Source organism: Emys orbicularis, chromosome 12, assembly GCF_028017835.1.
Source record: "Emys orbicularis isolate rEmyOrb1 chromosome 12, rEmyOrb1.hap1, whole genome shotgun sequence".
NCBI lineage: Eukaryota > Metazoa > Chordata > Testudines > Emydidae > Emys > Emys orbicularis.
In genome coordinates, this window is record NC_088694.1 from 31,197,959 (window position 1) to 31,218,462 (window position 20,504).

The 20,504-nt window shown below is 44.2% G+C and overlaps 1 protein-coding gene across 1 annotated transcript in view; it reads right to left on the bottom strand.

Annotated features, from left to right (window-relative positions):
* RALGAPB (Ral GTPase activating protein non-catalytic subunit beta) overlaps positions 1–20,504 on the bottom strand; it is a 128,253-nt gene that overhangs the window by 25,678 nt on the left and 82,071 nt on the right. Inside the window, exons 17-23 of the mRNA XM_065414235.1 lie at positions 15,872–16,054; positions 9,654–9,805; positions 7,181–7,368; positions 5,116–5,222; positions 3,450–3,602; positions 2,530–2,739; positions 1,309–1,467 (exon numbers count right to left, since the gene is read on the bottom strand). Of these exons, the coding sequence (XP_065270307.1) occupies positions 1,309–1,467; positions 2,530–2,739; positions 3,450–3,602; positions 5,116–5,222; positions 7,181–7,368; positions 9,654–9,805; positions 15,872–16,054 (1,152 nt within the window). The remainder of the gene's footprint in view (positions 1–1,308; positions 1,468–2,529; positions 2,740–3,449; positions 3,603–5,115; positions 5,223–7,180; positions 7,369–9,653; positions 9,806–15,871; positions 16,055–20,504) is intronic.

The window sequence follows — 20,504 nt, forward strand, 5'->3', positions numbered from 1 at the left end:
TCGTCAGACGCATGTCATACCCATTTTTTTATTAACTTGTCTTTGATCACCATGACTTAGTGCATGTTAGGTGATTCAGGAAATCAAGTACATTACCGGAAGACCACAGGGAATACCCAAAACCTTTGGATAATTAGGGGTACTAGCACTACAGAGTCTGAAACAGTGTGCTCAGGGCCTCCTACCCTACCACCAAACATCAAAGTCTACAGAACTGACCCCACAATTATAGACTGCTGGTTGGGCTCCTGAAGGCTGTCCAGCTCTGCAGGATTATCGTTTCTACTAAGAAATCTTTATCTGCCTAAGCTCATAAAAATGCATGGATCAGAGCAACTGGCTCAGCAGGAATAAGGTACTTTAACTTGCATGCTTTAGCCCTATTTTAATCATACTAAGATGCCTGGCCTGGGAAAAGCCAGCCGGACAGGCTTTCTACACCCAAACCTCACTTATCTGAAAGGTTGTCAGGTGGCATGACCCTGGTTTCAGGTAACAGTAACAATATGTTCCACTCGTGCGTTTTAAGATAAACAAGGTTGTGCTGCATTTTGTTAGCTAAACATTTCCAAGCTTATAAGATGTGGAGAGAGTGCCTGGAGTAAACTTAGTTCTGTGGCAGACAGCTACGTTTACACTACATACAGTGTGGAGTACACAGGGAATGAGGGGAAGGCACTATAAAAATGTCTCATTAGGATGAATTTATACACTCTCTTTTATAATCGTGGGTTTCCAAGGTACAGTTCAGATGCAAGGATGTCGCTATTAGGCTCTGCAGTCCTCTAGCCTGATACTCTCACTACTGATAACATTTGAACGCAAACAAGTACAGTCAGTGCAACATATACCTTACAAAGCAGTAATTCCTTTTTACTTGTACATTTAGTTTTCCAATTCATTGACATTTCTGTTTGAAATGAAACCCTACAAAAGCAAACTACCTGGACTTTGCACACCACTGGAACAAGTTATGGTATTGCTCGTACATTGGGCCTGTGAACCTTGAAAGTGCCCCTCTAATGTCAGGTTCTGCAGACAGGTGTTTCTATACATTTAGAACAGTACTGGATAACAAAGCATTATTAATCCTTTCGGCATACAGAACTAATAAATGATCCTCATTTTACAGATAAAAAAAAACAAAGCACAGTGACTTGTTAGAGATCACACAGCAACTCAGTGCAGAGCCAAGAATCCTGAGTCCCAGTTCTCTGCTCCAGCCATTAGACCGCATTGTTATATAACTAAGAGGTAAATGAAGCAAAAACATACCGAGACCAATCAGTGCTCCAATTTTTCACATACCTCCTGGCTTGTTTTCTGGCCTGCCTTCATGTAGAAAATGAAAACTGTATCAAAAGGACGACATGGCAGTAGATCCAAGTAACCAAGGTCATCAAAAAACCCAGAGAGAGCAGAGTCAAGTGCAATCAGATGAGGAGGTAGACGGCTGTTAGCAGTTTCCTACCCAGCAAAGAAAGAAGTTCAATTTTTTAAATTATTTAAAAAAAACCTTTTCACCAGTAATGTTCTTTGATTGTTTCACTATGATCCATTTTAAAATACACTGAACAAAACAAATGCAATTTTTTTCTAAATAAGAACAAAACCATAACTTAATTTCTAACATGATATAAATGTGACACCACAAAAGCCTTGTTTTGTATGGTTTTGCAAAGAAGCCTGTACTATTTGATATCACAGTGTCCCTGGTTCACTGAAGAAATTCTAGAAGTACCAAGAGATTTCACTGAGTGGAAACGACAGAAATAATTTTGAACTTTTTAATATTAATACTTTCCCCCACACCCAGGCTAGTGAGGACCTGCAGCACACCAACACTGTGTGAACTCCACATGCACTTTGTTTTGCAGACCATCACTAAGTACTACTTGTGATTATTATTTCTGCAACAGCTCAATTCTCTGTTTGTTGACAGTCTGTACAGAGCTAGAGACAAACTCCACGGTGAGATATAGAGAGCCCAAAAGCAGGAGGCAGTGTTTCCCTCTGAAAATTGGATTATCTGTACTAACTCATAAAATAATAACTTGTACATTTAGCTAGTGTTTCCATCACATGGATCCAAAAGTGCTTTATGTAGCAACTTACAAGCTATATATGTATGGATAACTGGATCTGTTTAACAGAGTACTGCAGTCCTACAGAAATGTTTAGGGCTGAAAGCAACTATGGCATCCAACTGAAATTGCAGGAAGAATTTCAAGTACACAATATGTAATTATCCCAATTTAGGTACCTTTTGTAAAACCAGCTTAGAGCTCTTCAGTCAAAGCTTGAAGCATTTGACCTCTGACCCCTGGCTTCAGAACTCCAGAGAAGTTCTGGGGTTCATTTCCCTATATCTGAGCAGACCACAGTTATCGTAACAGTGACTAGCTCTAGCAGTATATTTCCACAAGAGAAAACTCCATTAGTGAAGCTGCTAAATGACACAGTTTTGTCCTACAGGATATTGGGGTGTTTGAGGCCATTTGTACAATATGAAGGGAGATATCAAATCACCTTCAGTGCCTCTAGTGACAGGAATCCAAAGTGCGAGAGGAAGAGGCGTGCTGTCTGGAATTCCTGGGCAGGAGGTGGGGGCTTACACTCAGTGATTGGGTCAGGGAAACTCTTCTTGCGCCACTCCTCTTCACTCTGCTGATCTATAGAAGTCTCATAAGTGATCTGTTGGGCCATACCATTCCTCAGCTTCTCATGCCGCTCTTCCAACTGAAACACATTATTTCACAGATATGGAATACTGATTCCAGCAACATCTCTTTCCCAGCATTTCAAAGCACCTCCCTAGCTAGTTCACAGAGCAACAAACCACAAGCTTCAACAGTTCCTGGAACACTCCCCCATGTTTATGGGAGCACTGAGTAGTGAGGTCCCACAGATGTGGAGGAGGGTCAGTGGATGTGACTTGAAACCCCACAATCAATATCATATTTGTTTAGGACAACTGTGGCAAACGATGTATCCAGCGTCAACTCCAATATTTGTCCTTCAAATGAGCTGGAAGAATAGCACATTTTACACTCTTATCTAATAATGCCACATTTACAAGAGCTCTCACAAGACAGAAGAGGTGCTAGCCTCTTTCCCTGGAGCAGCAGCAGGAAACAAGTCACTGCTTCAGGTCATCATAGTGTGTTAGGATTGGGGCAAAACATATTGTGTGGGGCTCCCCAATAGGCCAATAATAGGTAGGGTCATATCACAGGTCCTACCATCATCCCTGGATAGTTCCTAGACTTCACTAACCTGCAGTGAGTTTGTCACCTCGTTAACGGAAGTTGGTAATGTTCTACTGCAATACTCTTTACAGCAGGAAAGCTTTAGAGTTAAGTGCCCCGTACAGGGTGTAATTTACCAAATGGACTCTGAAGCTGACGGGCAAAGAACAGAGGAAATAATCAAAGACTAAAACCTCTTACTTCCTCATTAACAATTTCATGCAAGTCTGGAATGCTCAGGTCAGCTTTCACAAAGGGGATCTTGTCCACCTCCTCAGGAAAGGGCCGGTGTCTCACACTGTATTTGAGTCCAACATCATTTTTAGGAGCTGGTCGAGGTTCTGGTAAAAACATCTGTTACGATGAAGGGAACAATTTTATGTCCAATTTAAATGCTTTGTCCTGTAGTGCAACACATTTATATTCTAGAGATAATTTTCTTTATGTGTATCACAATATCACAGATTCATAACCATAGGTAACAATAGGCTTTATTTATTGAGAAAGCATTCAGAAAACTAAATATTATTCACTTCTAAGAATTGATTATAAGTTTTAAAGCAAAGTTTGATATTCAGTCCTACTCATTATGGTTGTTCTACTCATGGTACCTATGAACCCTGGTTTTCAACACAATCTCTCTGCCACCAATCCCATTCGATTACATGGAAGTTGCAAGCCTTTCTGGGGTTACTTTAGTTTTAGGTTAAACCAATTCTAATAATGTTTAAAGAGAGCTAAAGATTATTTCTGGTAGTCTCCACCTAGGCCTACTGAATATGTGACTAGATGAGGGAAGGGTGCTGCATGTCAGGCTGATGAGCCTAGGGCTGCATAGGAGGGATACTGCAGGTCAGGATGAACTCACTGCCGGAGGTATGCAAGAAGCTTGCCTACTGCTTGTAATCGCTGTATTTTGCTCTCAGCGGTACGATCAGTTCCTCATGACCATCAGAGTTATTCAAACCCCAAAGTCTGAGTGGGAACACAACACCACATAAGCCACGGGGGATAAGGGTCTTTGGGGTTGCCGTGAGTGCCACATTACTAGCTTGCCTTTTTTTTTTTTTTAAATTTAGAGGTATAAAATGCTAAAAAGTAAGAAGCGCTGTATCCTTGCTACACTCCCACTGACACCAACAAGTATTTCACATGCCAAGAGAGAACCTTCCCATAGTCTCTATCAAACCTCACTATCTTGCCATTCCATTAAGTGTCCCAACTGAGTGACACATCTGCTTAAGTGCCAGGGTAGCTTTAGAAGCATCACAAGGATTATATGCTTCCCCAAAGTTTGCTTAGCCATGGGCAGACTGCTAAGAGCAATTTAAGGTTTGCTTGGGTTTCCTATATTTTTAGATTTGTATAAAGTGACCTAAATATAGAAGGGACAGCTGAGGCTGACAGCCCCAAATTTCAACCACAGTCTGAGTGTTCTTGTTTCACTGTAATAAATCCATTTCCAGTCATCCCGAAAAGCCAGAGAAATGGATGTAAAAACCATAATGCTGGAAAATGTTCACAAGAGTCCCAGAAGCCATGGCATCACCTCCACTCAAACTATTAATGCCTGAACACTGCAGGACAGATACAGTCCCCACACATGACACTTTCCAAACAATGCAGGGACTGTTTCCCTTACACACAAACAATTGGGAAGTAAGCAGCATTTTTGTTCAACACTCACACTCTAGTATTATAACAAATTTGTAAAGAGCACCAGAGATGTGTATTATTACCCACAGTTAAGGGCACTGTGACTCAGCCATACATACAGTCACCAATTCTGTGGGTTATCTTGCAATTTTAGTGAAATTTCTGCTGAGCATCTGTAGTTACAGATTTCCCATTGGGCTCTGATAGAGACCTTTTGATTTGCTTTAGCTCCTCTTGGCAAAAGGCAAAGTTGCTGGGCCCACGCAAGTCTTCCAGACACCCCACGGATCAGAACCGTGACAGAGGGGAAAGAGTCATCTGCAGAGTGCACAGATAAAACATATTTTAATATATTATGTAATAATTTAATGCAATTGGCAAACACCTAAGTGATCAGCACAAACAGACGGAAATGTATTCATACCTATAATTGTCAATATACTATATCACCATGTAAACTTGTGTGATTTTCAGGGTAACTCTTCCCATCTGACTCATAAGACAGATCCCTGAAGGGTAGCAAAAATAAAGGATGACCTTTGTTGCAACATGGAAATACTGTTCTGCTGGGCTCTCTGAACATTCCAAATGGACTTCTACCCTTGTGCCAGATCACCTTGGTTTGATTGCAAGAAGTGGTCAGTTTCATTACAACTCAGCTAACAGACTGTAATTTCTGCATGCAGAAGTAAGGCCAGTAGATCAAAAAAAATCTGCCTGTTTACATGTGCAGCAAGTGGATTCATGGAGGGATAAGTATGGTTGTACATTTACTTTACTGTATAGGCCCTGATACATCAGCATCTGAGAACATAACATGGATTTGGACCAGTCCTTGGAGGATTTTAATGCCAGTGATATTTGACAACTTAGGACAAACATAACGTTATTCTGAGAGAGAAGAACTGCTCACTTGAGAGAGTGTGTGTACTATTCCAAGAAAGTCAAGGAGTGTTATCGTAAACTTGTTGGATTGGACAGATATGGGTGTGGGTGTTTATCAGTGTCCAAACGGGACAAAAATTATCTGCTAGAATTTAAAACTAGTGATGGTCAGTGACGTTCCAGGAGTGCTATGGGCACTTTGGGCCACAACCTGGTAACTGGACCCATGTTTCTTTTTGGCTGGCAAAGATGATAGGCCCACTGTGGTGGACACGGTCAGTGTCCATCTGAGGATAGGGTGCCAGCCACTCTCGCTGAGGCATGGGTGAGGCCCCTACTCAAGTCATCCCTTGATACTGATGACCTTGTAATTATAGGCTAGTATCACAGCTCCCACTTTGGAGGAAGATTACAGAGATTCCGAGTCTTCAGATTTCCTTGATCCTGGTTAGTCCCACATATGGGAATGAACTAGTGTCACTGGTCAATGGCCTTCTGGCTATGGACAAGGACCATGTGCCCATGCAAATTGTTAGATCTGTCTGACGTGTCTATCTACGATATCTGCTAGAGAGGATGGAATCTTTTAAGCGGCCCCCTTTTTATATAGGAAGGCCCAGAGAGTGATTTGGGGCTAGTGTTTGTCCATCTCTAAGGCATGCTTGCACAGGGTATTGCAGAGCTCTTACTCTAATTCCCTTCTTGCTCAAAGTGCACATGAAACTGCTAGGAGAGTTAGTAAGGAGACATGGGTTATGGCACAGATAATACCCGGCTGCGCATCTCCTTTACAGCTAATCCCACTGGTGCAGTGGAATGGCTCACCCAGTGTCTGCTAGAGATTGGAGCTCAATGCAGTTAAGCCCCTACAGATGAAAAGCAATGACGCAATACAGCTGCTGGGAGTCAGTCCCCACTGAAATATTTAATAGCAACAGAGCCTTAAAATGAGCAAATCAATACCACACACAGCAGTTGCTGGTTAAACATCAATCCATGTAGTCTGACATACATTTTAAACATTCACCCTTTTATGGAGTGGAACGTGTGACTTTTTAAAATGTACTGAAGTGTTACTGGTTTTATTCCTTCAGCTGTATTTACAGAGCAGTCAGCTAAAAGCATGTGATCTCACAGGTTAATGCACATTTATTTGGAAAATTTGGCAGGGTTTATATTCATTGTAACTACAGTGACACTTTGTTGATCTTATTGCATGAACCCCTGCAATTACATGCCAGTGTTCCACACTTCAGTGGAACACCCTGTAGAACAGGTTTCCAGTGTGTGAAAGGCAAAAGAACTGCCTAACTAAAACAAACACATTTTGCAGATATGCTACAAAGAATTTTGAACTACAGAACCAAGAGGACCCAAAATGTTTAACTTACTTTGCTCATTCCCTAAAGGCTGCTCCAACATTGCCAGGATGACACTATTATCAAGGACAAAGTAGCGGAAGCTGTGTTTGTTAATGGTAGGTAGACGGGAGTATTTAATTAAGGTGGTTTCATTCACCAGGCTGCAAGGAGAGGCAGGGCCACTGGGTGAAGGAAATGCTCCAAGTAACTGCATAATACTGTAAATCAGAAAAGAATTCGGTCAACACCACATCCAAAAAGATGCATCTTGATGCCATCTGAGATGGGAACTTTTAGACATGTTGTTCCTTTGCATCCTGACATAGGAAATTGACAACTGATCAAACCAATGATCCACATAATCCAGGTCCTGTCTCAAACAGGGACCAATAACTGAAGGCTTCAGAGGACAGTGCAAGAAACCCCATGAGGGACAAATAACCTGCCCATGTGGGAAGTTACTTCTTTAACCACAGGAAATCAGCAGTTTGGGAATGCTTTGAAGCATGAGAATGTCTACCCCTTTTTTCTTTATTTTAACTTTTCGTATATATCTGATGGACAATAAGAATATTCACAAAGTGTTTAATTCCTAATCCCTTCTTGAATCCCAAGCACCTGCAGCAGCCATAGTAGGTGTGCTTGCTATCACTGCTTTAGCGTTACTTTGAACAGAAATTATACAGCAGAGCCTTCATGAACCTAGACCCCTAATTTGAGGAGTGCAGCCTTCGAAGGTTTCAGATTGCAAACTCTTCAGGACAAGGACCAGGTCTTCGTATGTGGTTGTACAGCACCTAGCATAATGGAGTCCCTGGCCAGATTGGGGTCCATGGGCACTACTGCGATAAAAATATTCAATAATAATTTGAAATTATGCACATTTTTTTAAAAACTATTTTCCCAGATATTATCTGTCTCCACCAATGCAACAGCACCATCTCAGGGTTTAATTTCAGAAGAAGTTCCCTGGCTAAGAACGGTGAATGAGGGTATGATCATGTCTGGTGATGATACAACATCTGGACAGAGCTTTTTTAAAAGGCGTAATTTCTGGGGAGAGATCAGGTAGGAGATTGCTGTTGATCACCTACTTGATCTCTCCCCCAGAAATAAGGCCCTTTAAAAAAAGCTCTTACTTCTGGTCAGATCACCACCAGATATGAGCATATTTAATAGTTAACCCCGCCCCCCCAATTAATAATTGTATTTACATCGATAAAGGGAAAGTGCCTGAACTACAGCAGTATATGCATAAGTACTTTTATGCAATACCAAGTTCATCTGCAAGTTCTGGTGAATAGTTACATTTATCTTGGTACATGGAATCATTTTATAGTTCACATTAAACTGTATGGCAATTTACTGTAAGTGGAACAAAGGAGAAGGCAGGTACCCCTTTTTGCAAGCCACTTGTAAAAGTTAGCAAGTGAAAACTATCTATCCATCCCAAGTTACCCAGTCTACCACCCTGTAGAGTGTCAGTGTGGCTCCCCGCCGCCCCGGAGGGGGAAGAGCCCATCCGGAGGCCGGAGTGGGCGGAGCTAGGGAGTTCTGAGCCCGCCCCTCAGGGGGTCAGGCGGCGACCCGGAAGTACAAAGGCTCGCCCTCAGAACTCAATCAGGCCCCAGCCACCGGAGAGACCAGACGTCTCCAGCCTAGCTCGGGGCTGGGAAACCTCCGCGGCCCGGGGCGCTTGCTGGCCGCCAGGAGCCGCCGGGCCTGCCCTGCGCCCGCTACCCGGAGGAGCCGCCGCACCTGCCCTGCGCCCGCTACCCGGAGGAGCCGCCGGGCCTGCCGAACGATCCCTGGCCTGACGAACCCATGGTCCAGGATCTCCCCGAGGCCGACACCAGCCCCCAGGTAGGCCCCGAAGGGGAGTGTGGAAGTAGTCGGGGGCAGCCGACCCCAGTCTGGCTGCAGCACTGCCAGAGCCTATGTCAGTGTGCTGCGGCCAGGATCCCCACTGACTAAGCAGCGGGCCTTCTACTGCTGCTAGGGCCCCAGGCTGGGACGCAGTGGAGTGGGAGGGCCTGCATCCCCCCCTGCCACCAAACCCGTGGGTGGCAGTCTCCCCCTCTCCCAGGCCTTTTGAGGCTTAGGCCTACTAGCCTGACTGAGGGCCTGAGCTCCTGACTCAGCGTTTGTTGTCCCACCCTGACCCAGGGCCTGGGCTTAAATACTGGTACTATTGTTGCTCAGCCCTGACTGAGGGCCTGAACCCTGACATAGCACTGGTGCCCGCCCTGAGCCAGGGTCGGGCTTACTGTGTCTTCCAGGATTGCAAGGGCTGCCGAGGGAGGCCCTGCAGCCGGACAAAGTACCCAAGCACCAGTGGGTAGTGAGCCGGTGTGGCTCCCCGCCGCCCGGAGAGGGTCAAGCCCCGGCAAACTCTTGTACACACCCATAATACCCACCCATTAAAACAGTGTTCTTCTGAATGTTAATTTCCCCAGCAGCAATATCCTGCCAGGCAGCTGACATATTCTGATGAATGCCATACCATGTTAATGTAGCTTCAGCTGCATCCTTCACCCTCATTGACGCAGGATTTGGTTCTTTATCTCCTTTGTACTTGACCTCTTGTTCACTGTTTTTGGATTTACTTCCTGAGATGCCCAATTCCACAATCTCCAACACCTCTTTTAAACAGTCCTAAAGTAGGAAAGGGACAAATTGTTTAAAGCAAAACACTCAGATCTGGTCCTCCCTAAAGAATTTCATGTGACAATGATGTATTATCACCATTATACCCACCCGAAGCACACCAAGAAATCTGTTATCTACAGCAAGGCACTCAGATACCACAGAATATGCTCCAAGGAGAAAGTCTGGGATATACACCATAACACATCTAAACCACCTTCACCCAACAAGGATACTTCAGAGAAGTAGAGCACATCATAACGGGCCACCCAAATACCCCAAGAAAACCTGCTTAAATACAGAAAACCCCCGTTGACTGTACACTCTTAAGTTGTCACTTACCATGCCACACTGGAAGCCATATGGGGTACAGGTCTGTCTCATCTTACGCTCATCAGCGCGTAAAGCGAAAACTGCGTATAGTCAAAATGACCCTTGAAAATCCCTTAAATCACCCATAAAGTACAATTTTGTGTATACAACCCTGTACAGTACTATGTCTTGTATACAGCAATGTACAGTACAGTATATAATAAAGACTACATATGCAAAATATAATTTTAAAATATTTTTAATAACATAACAGAGACAGAAGAATGAAAGAATAAAAAGTGAAAACAGTGCAGTACTGTAAACCTGAACAGTCATCCTGGATATTCTTGCTAGTCTTGTACTGTACACACTCCAATGATTAGTCTTCCTCTTCCCCTGACAACACTATTATTGAATCGTCAGGGCTTGATGTGGATCCAGGAGACGATGGGCTAGGCTTGGGTGATGGAGAGCGAGTCGTAGACGAAGTGTTTGGTTCTGGTTCAGCTCGAGAAGTTGATTGTGTAGGCTCTGCTGCTGCTGGTTGTTTTTTCTTTAAAAACATGGTGATTGGCAACTGTCGCGGTTGTCTCTTGAGCTCCTCAAACATTTCTTGGTACGGTCTCAAATCATTCGTAATACTACGTGTGATTTTGAGGCTTAATTCCATAGAAGGATGATATTCAGAAATTAAATCATTCAAGTGTTTCACTGCTTGGAACACTTCAGAAAATTTATGAAGATTCCAAGTTGCTGGCTCTTCCTGATTGTCATCATCTTCGTCTTCTGTAGACGATTTTATCAGTTCCTCTAACTCTTCGTTAGTCAATGTTTCTCTATGGCCCTCAATTAATTCCTCAATTTCTTCCTCGAGGATGTCGACAAAGCCATCACCACCCACTTGCCTGGCCACCTGAACAATGAGTTGCACTTCTTTGTCAATGGTCGGGAAACCCTTAAAATCATTCACACAGTCTTCCGATAGGTTTCGCCAACATGCATTGACTGTTTCAGGCTTGAGTGCATCCATTGCCTGTTTAATATAAGTGATGCAATCAGCAATGTTGAAGGACTTCCAACACTCCATCACATTAACATTGGGATCAGCATCCATAGCGGTAAGGATCCGTGAGAATGTAAGCCTCGTGTACGTGGCCTTGAAACAGCTAATGACGCCTTGGTCGAGAGGTTGGAGGAGGTATTGGGGGGGAGAAAGACAACTTCAACGTCGTTATGCGCAAACCGGAGTGCCGCAGGGTGGCCAGGAGCATTGTCTACGATCAGCAACACTTTAAAGTCAAGTCCTTTCTCTTCAAGGTACTGCTTGAACTCCAGAATGAAACACTTGTGGAACCAATCCAGAAATAATGCTGCCGTCACCCAAGCCTTTTTATTTGATTGCCAGAACATAGGCAGGAGATTTTTGTTCTTGCCTTTTAGGGCACGGGGATTTGCAGACCTGTAGAGCAAGCCCGGCTTTATTAATTAAATGCCCAACCGCATTGCCACAAAGCAACACAGTCACACAGACTTTAGCTGCTTTGAAGCCAGGGGCTTGTCTATCTGATTTCGAAATGTAAGTGCGGGTGGGCATTTTTTTTCCCCAGAAGAGCCCAATCTCGTCAACATTAAAAACTTGTTCTGGAAGATAGCCCCTTTCCTCTATGATTTTCTTTAATTGTTCGGGGTAGGCTTTTGCTGCCTCCTCATTACTGGTGAAGCTGCATCTGCCAGTCTGCACGTTTTTGAGGTTGAAGCGGTTCCTAAAACTGTTAAGCCAACCTTGGCTGGCTTTGAATTCCTTCTTATCAGAAGGCTGTCTCTCTTCGGCGGGAGGTTTGAACAGCGCATAGATGCTAAGAGCCTTTTCTCGCAACATGTTGCCATTGATAGGCACACGTTTACGGTTCATGTCTTCCAGCCATAAGTTTAATGCCTTTTCAGTCTTCACTAAAGTCTTATCACGCACTTGGCTCGTCACCTTAGCAGTTACTGGAGCACTTGATGCCACGGCTTGATGAATTTCTCTCTCTCGAATCTTGATGGCACGGATCCTAGATTCGTTGCGGCCGTATTTACGCGCCACGTTTGCGATGGACATACAGTCTCTCAATAAGTCCAACACAGCCAGTTTTTCCTCCAGCATTGGAACAGATCGCTGTTTCTTTGGTTGAGCACCAGATGAAGTAGGTGCCTTGCGTTTAGGGGCCATGTTATACAGTACGAAAAATACGTACTGTATCTTTAAACAGTACAGGCACAGTAGAATCTCACTCAGCGCAGTGAGATGCACACAGTATGAGAGGCACAGGAGGACTGAGTACTGTAGTGGGAACAGCAGTACTGTAGTGAGAACAGCAGATTCGCTTCTCCCATCTCACACTCACTCCAGGGCAGACGCACTATTTAAACTTTTTTTTTTTTTTTGGCCAACCCTCCAAAAAAAAAAGTTTTTTTTGCGCGGCCAGCACATCGCTCGCCGTCCCGGGCCAATGGGCGAGCGATGTGCTGGCCGCGGCTTCTCGCCGCCCCCATTGGCCCGGGACGGCGAACCGCGGCCAGTGGGGGCCGCGATCGGCCGAACCTGCCGCGTCAGCAGGTAAATAAAACTGGCCCGGCCCGCCAGGGTGCTTACCCTGGCGAGCCGCGTGCCGAACGTTGCCGACCCCTGTTATACACCATCTCTTCACAGTTATATATGTGGAACACAACAGAGAGGATGTTATTAGGAGAGTGATCCAGAAAAAGTCTTTTATAAAAATATTTAAGCAGACATGCATTTAATGCATTTCAGAGAGATTGTGTCATGCTTCTGATGTTTTAAGCAGAATACCAGAGTCTTGCAGCTCTTTTCCATATTTCTACTATTTCTTCACAGTCCGCTTTTCTTCTTTAGTTTCTAGCCCTTGTAATTGCAAAGAACCTTCATAATGTAAAATGAAACCCTTAAGTTTGCTCATTCAGCCTCAATGAAAAAGCTACAACTAAATAGCTAAGCAGCATCAAATCTATTGAGTCACACAGGGAGTCAATTAGTGCATCCATAGCTGTGACAGAGAAGGGTTGCTGGTGACGAGGCCATTCTGCTGAACTTTCTTGAACTGCAGACATGTCATGTAAAAACCCAAAAAGAGTGAAAAGTTTTCTATGTGAGCTGTTGCAAGGTAGGATGTAGCTCCCAGTGTTGTTGTAGAAGGGTCAAACTTGAATATTCCAGGGGAGAAATATCATTCACAGTAGAACCTCAGAGTTATGAACACCTTGGGAATGGAGGTTGTTTGTAACTCTGAAATGTTTGTAACTCTGAACAAAACATTATCGTTGTTTTTTCACAAGTTTATAACTGAACGTTGACTTAATACAGCTTTGAAACTTTACTACGCAGAAGAAAAATGCTGCCTTCCCTTTATTTTTTTAGTAGTTTATGTTTAACACAGTACTGTACTTGCCTTTTGGGGGTGTCTCTGCTGCTGCCTGATTATGTACTTCTGGTTCCAAATGAAGTGTGTGGCTGACTGGTCAGTTCGTAACTCTGGTGTTCCTAACTCTGAGGTTCTACTGTATCTTATAGAGGAAAGCCATGGAATTTACACATGGTTTACTAACACACATTGAACTCCCTTCTATCTGGGGAGCTATAGCAATTTCCCCCCCTTATAATCCAGGAAATTCCTGATGATACACTGGTCTTCACAAGATACTGCCAAGGAATAAGGTGTCAGGCCTCTAGCAGACCTAAGATGGTTAGGTGACAAAGTTCTGCACTGCTGCCATCCCATGATAGTGGCCTCTAAAATATTTTTAAAGGAATTAAAGACCACCTCATGAATCCAGAATGAGCCAACACTTGATTATATGGAATATAAAGTGATGATTTGAGTTAACTGCATATAGTCAATGTGTGATCAATGTTAAAAACCTTCAATGTGTGAAAGAACACACAAAGTCCACTGAGACCATGGTGCCAAAGACATAACAGCTCAGCCCCCAATTCACTGGGGGGAAGCCATTTGATAAAGATGAAAACCTTTTAGGACTATGACTGCTAATGGTGTATAAGTGCTACTTCAAAATACATATTTTCATGTTGCTGCCTTGAGACTGTGGAGCATTGGCAGTGTGTGTATTTGTGCACACACCTGGGCTATCTGTGGGCTATAACTGTTTGTGGGTGCACATTAAAAATTGGCCCAGAATGTTCGAAATATGCAGATGCAGAGACAGACTGATTTAAAACACCAAAATATAAGGAGCACTGTCACCATAACAGGTGAGCTCCTCAGCTGAGGTAGGTCAGTACATCTCCACTGAAGTCAATAGAGTAACACCATCTGAGAATCTGCCCCTCGAAGAATACCCTACACACACTTCTATTTAAACCTACTCTTGCTAACCACCGCCTAAGAACATGATTCCCAAACAAAACACTGTTTACAGAACATCGCTAAAGATGACCAAAGGAATTTTTTTTAAACTGGGTATATGTTCTTTTTTTGCTTCTTTATGATGAATATGGCAGGAAATGGTGGTTTTTTTCTCCTGCTTATTTTATCTCAGAAATTTTATGGAACGTCAGCTCTGCTCTCCTTTCAGTTTTGCTGAAGAATTTGTTGTGGGTCTCAGAGCTTGTTTACTGTAAGCTCCCACACCTTAATTGAAGGTTTAAGGATGCTGGATCTTTAAGGAAGGTTTCCTTTAGCTAAAATGTTAGGCACAGAAGTTAAATGGGAGTTAACAGACAAAACAGAGTGAGATGAGATGGGTGAGGGAATATCTTTTACTGATATTACCTCATCCACCTTGTCTCTCTAATAACCTGGGACCGACATGGCTACCACTACACTACATAAAACAGTTTTACATAATCTGACTAAAAATCCCTTTCTCCTCTCAGTTATTCAACTTTCATTTCATGACTCTCATCACATCATCATTTCACTAGTTCTCAAATTATCAATCTCCCAGGCTAGGTAGATGAGAGTGAGCAATGAAGGATTGTGGAGCATCGGGGAACTAGCTAGAGCCCTCACTTTTTCATTTTTGGACACTTGCGAAGGTTGTTTTTAAGCACAGATTTTTGTAAAGAAAGTGAGTGGTTTGTGTGGGTTAGTTGGACTTCACCTAAACACACCTTCAACTTAACTCTTTTCAAACTCACTTTCTGTCAGGGAATTTCCCTGTCTTTTCAATGAGTGCCAAAAGTTTAAGTTGGTTTGTCAATAAGGCCTGACAGAGGAGTCTTGTTCAGACAGATCTCTGCCTCCAAGTCCCCTCTCCATGCCCACCCCAGGTACCCTGTATATCTATGCTCTCTTACCCCCTGAATTTGCTTTCAACCTCCCACAGCCCCCACCCATTCTGAGACCAGGGAGCACAGCTCCATGACACCCCTTTAAGCCCCTACAATTCCAAATCCGTATCCCCCCATCCTAACCCCATTTTCATAAGTCCCTCAGGTGGTTCCATTTACCCCAATCCCCTATATCTTCCCCACCACCAATGCATTTCACCCTGTTCTCCAACCCCTCACCCCACTCTCAATGCCCTCTCACCTCTAGCAACACAACTTAGAGTCAGCCAGAAGTTAGTTTATGTTTACAGGATTTCAAGTTAACTGCATTTCTTTAATGCTGGAAATATACACATGAAAAGTACCCAAGAACAGGTGGTTTAGATGTGCAAGCCTTCTAGCACAAAACAGCAAGAATTTAATTTAGCTGCAAACTTCCCTCCATTAAACAGGAACAGCACAGATCCTCTCACCTTCTCATCCATCATGTCGGGATGTTCAGTGAGCCAGACACAGAGGCACTGAAATGCTGCAACGATCATGGAGTGAAGATCTCTAGAGTGGAGTGGAGCTGGACGGCTGCACTGGTACACAATGTAACTGCATACTGAACTGATAGCTCGCTTTCTATCAGTTGAATCAACAATCACCTTCACCTAAGTAAAGCAAGCAGTGGAGACACTGTCAGCTGAGAATTTCTTCAGGAACTCTTTCAGAGAAGAGAAAACTTGTTTTAGTGCTTCTACATGCTAAGAAATACAAACAAACAGTTGAGCGCTGCTCTCTGATATACAGGAAAGCACTGTGAGTAAGACAGGTTTAATGTAATGCTGATATGCAATGGAACACCAAAGTTACAGTGAAGAGATTGTGCACGAATCCTACCGCAGTATGCACTGGTTTGCATCTAAAGAACTGAGGACACCAGTTGGTTTACTAGTGGACTTACTGCAAGATGGATTTCTGCTTAGCTTCCTTATTTTGGAACTTACGGGTTGTCACCTCTCTCATAAAGGTAATTGGACCTATCCACTTGTCTGGGTTTTGGCATCACTAACCTCTGACAACTCTCTTTTGTGTGACTTCTTCACTCCAACAATGGAACTCTCTGCTCTCAGCCTTCAGTTAACATTGCAGCTTTCTCCCAGGAAAAGAGGAAGTGAAAGGAAAGCAGTCTGTGGAGCAGATCCTTTCAGCAGTAATTAGTTTGCTTCTTCTGCCAGGCCCCTCTCTGACTAATTAGTGGGAAACTCCCCAAGATATAAATGGGAAGGAACTTATGGCCTGGTAGGACAACCATGGAGCCAGAGCCCAAGATCTTGGAAGCTAGCGAACAGTACCACAAACTGGGGGGCAAAGGTTGGCTTGATACAGAGTTAAAGATGAAGAACTGTCCTCCTTTCTTCCCTCCTCCCAAACTGGATTGCTCTAGCCATACAGCTAACACTGATGCAATCAGCCCACTTGGATTTCCCTGCTCCCTGTAATTTAGCCACACCTTAGAAACGTCTCATGTAACAAGGCAGTCCCCGGTGCCTAGAACCGGGAGCTAGAATTCCCCGTCTCAGACAGTACTTTGCCTGCTAGTGTATACATCTACATCATGTCTCTTTAGAAAAGCTGGACGAGCACAAGTCCATGGGGCCGGATGCACTGCATTCGAGGGTGCTAAAGGAGTTGGCGGATGTGATTGCAGAGCCATTGACCATTATCTTTGAAAACTCATGGCAATCAGGGGAGGTCCCAGATGACTGGAAAAAGGCTAATGTAGTGCCCATCTTTAAAAAAGGGAAGGAGGAGGATCCGGGGAACTACAGGCCAGACAGCCTCACCTCAGTCCCTGGAAAAATCATGGAGCAGGTCCTCAAGGAATCAATTCTGAAGCACTTAGAGGAGAGGAAAGTGATCAGGAACAGTCAGCATGGATTCACCAAGGGCAAGTCATGTCTGACTAACCTAATTGCCTTCTATGATGAGATAACTGGCTCTGTGGATGAGGGGAAAGCAGTGGACGTGTTATTCCTTGACTTTAGCAAAGCTTTTGATACGGTCTCCCACAGTCTTCTTGCCAGCAAGTTAAAGTAATATGGGCTGGATGAATGGACTATAAGATGGATAGAAAGCTGGCTAGATCATCGGGCTCAACGGGTAGTAATCAATGCTTCCATGTCTAGTTGGCAGCTGGTATCAAGTGGAGTGCCCCAAGGGTCAGGCCTGGGGCTGGTTTTGTTCAATATCTTCATTAATGGTCTGGAGGATGGCGTGGATTGCACCCTCAGCATGTTTGCAGATGACACTAAACTGGGAGGAGTGGTAGATCCGCTGAAGGGTAGGGATAGGGTACAGAGGGACCTAGACAAATTAGAGGATTGGGCCAAAAGAAATCTGATGAGGTTCAACAAGGACAAGTGCAGAGTCCTGCACTTAGGACAGAAGAATCCCATGCACTGCTACAGGCTGGGGACCGAGTGGCTAGGCAGCAGTTCTGCAGAAAAGGACCTAGGAGTTACAGTGGATGAGAAGCTGGATATGAGTCAACTGTGTGCCCTTGTTGCTAAGAAGGCTAACGGCATTTTGGGCTGTATAAGTAGAGGCATTGCCAGCAGATCAAGGGACGTGATCATTCCCCTCTATTCAGCATTGGTGAGGCCTCATCTGGAGTACTGTGTCCAGTTTTGGGCCCACACTACAAGAAAGATGTGGAAAAATTGGGAAGAGTCCAGCGAGGGGCAACAAAAATGATTAGGGGGCTGGAGCACATGATTTATGAGGAGAAGCTGAGGGAACCGGGATTATTTAGTCTGCAGAAGAGAAGAATGAGGGGGGATTTGATAGCTGCTTTCAACTACCTGAAAGGGGGTTCCAAAGAGGATGGATCTAGACCAGGGGTAAGCAACCTATGGCATGTGTGCCAAAGGCGGCACACTAGCTGATTTTCAGTGGCACTCACACTGGCCAGGTCCGGGCCACCGGTCCATGAGGCTCTGCATTTTAATTTAATTTTAAATGAAGCTTCTTAAACATTTTAAAAACCTTATTTACTTTACATACAACAATAGTGTAGTTCTATATTATAGACTTATAGAAAGAGACCTTCTAAAAACATTAAAATGTATTACTGGCATGCGAAACCTTAAATTAGAGTGAATAAATGAAGACTCGGCACACCACTTCTGAAAGGATGCCGACCCCTGATCTAGACTGTTCTCAGTGGTACCAGATGACAGAACAAGGAGTAATGGTCTCAAGTTGCAGTGCGGGAGGTCTAGGTTGGATATTAGTAAAAACTTTTTCACTAGGAAGGTGGTGAAACACTGGAATGGGTTACCTAGGAAGGTGGTGGAATCTCCTTCCTTTGAGGTTTTTAAGATCAGGCTTGACAAAGCCCTGGCTGGGATGATTTAGTTGGGGATTGATCCTGCTTTGAGCAGGGGGTTGGACTAGATGATCTCCTGAGGTCCCTTCCAACCCTGATATTCTATGATTTTATGCCTCTGTTGGTGGGGACACAGCTCTGAGCCCAGAGACAGGCAGCCTTTCCTACATCCCAGAGCTGGATGTCACACAGTGGGGCTGCCGTTAGAGACCATCACCCCTTCAACCTGCGTGTCATTGAAAGTCTGGTGCCTCCCAATTCTCCAGCTGTTCTGAAGGCTAGTCTCAGGCCACATCATATCCCATGATTACAACAGGTTTCAGAGTAGCAGCCGTGTTAGTCTGTATCTGCAAAAAGAACAGGAGTACTTGTGGCACCTTAGAGACTAACAAATTTATTTGAGCATAAGTTTTTGTGGGCTACAGCCCATCCGATGAAGTGGGCTGTAGCCCACGAAAGCTTATGCTCAAATAAATTTGTTAGTCTCTAAGGTGCCACAAGTACTCCTGTTCTTTTTAACGATTACAACAGACTTCCCAATGGAACTCTGATGGTTATTCCCTTGGTGAATTTGGATTCTCACAGGGGCTGGAATTTTTATTTATTTACTGAGTACCAAACAGTCTTAGTGATGTCCAAGACACAAGTTGGGGCAGATCCTAGCCAAAGAGCGTATTGTCATTGCTTCATTGATATTATGTACGTGGGGACGTCTGGATGGAGGTCACTAGCTGACTACAGAAGGCGACAGTGGCACCAGAACAGGAAGGAAAATGGCTGCTCTGCGGGGAGGAGACCTCAGGCAGTAGACAGTGCTCCACCCTCACCCAGTCCATCAAGGTCAAGAACCAGTATGCTGTACTGGCAACAGGAGGAGATGATCAGACCTCATGGCTGAGGAAGAGAAGCCATCTCCCCAGAGGCTGGGAGGCTCAGGGCCACCACCCCTAAGAGGAGACAGCATAGGGTGGTGGTGATGGTGGTGGTGATGGGGATTCCTCCCACTCCCCCTTCGGAAGGGGATGGAGGCATCTATCTACCAACCTGACCTGCCATCCCAGGAAGTTGCTGCCTGCCTAGAGCCTGTATCCAAGACATTACAGAAAGATTGCCAAGGCTCATCTGTCTCTCTACTGCTCTCTTATTAGTGGGCACTAATAATAATGCCAGATGTAACCATGAGCAGATCTGTAGTGACTACAGGGCCCTTGGAGCCAGGGTGAAGGAGTCACGGGTGTAGGTGGTATTCTCATCCATCCTCACAGTTAAGGGTAAGGGCCCAGGCAGGGACAGATGCATTCTGGAGATGAACACATGCCTGCACAGATGGCATTGACAGGAGAGCTTTGGCTTCCTTGACCATTAGAGGAACATAATTTGTTGGGAAATAGGCAACATGGTTTTTGTAAAGGGAAATCATGCCTCACCAATCTACTAGAATTCTTTGAGGGGGTCAACAAGCATGTGGCTATATAGTATATTTAGATTTTCAGAAAACCTTTTACAAGGTCCCTCACCAAAGTCTCTCAAGCAAAATAAGCAGTCATAGGATAAGAGGGAAGGTTCTCTCATGGATTGGTAAGTGGTTAAAAGATAGGAAACAAAGGGTAGGAATAAATGGTCAGTTTTCAGAATGGAGAGAGGTAAATAGTAGTGTCCCCCAGGGGTTTGTACTGGGACCAGTCCTATTTAACATATTCATAAATGATCTGGAAAAAGGGGTAAACAGT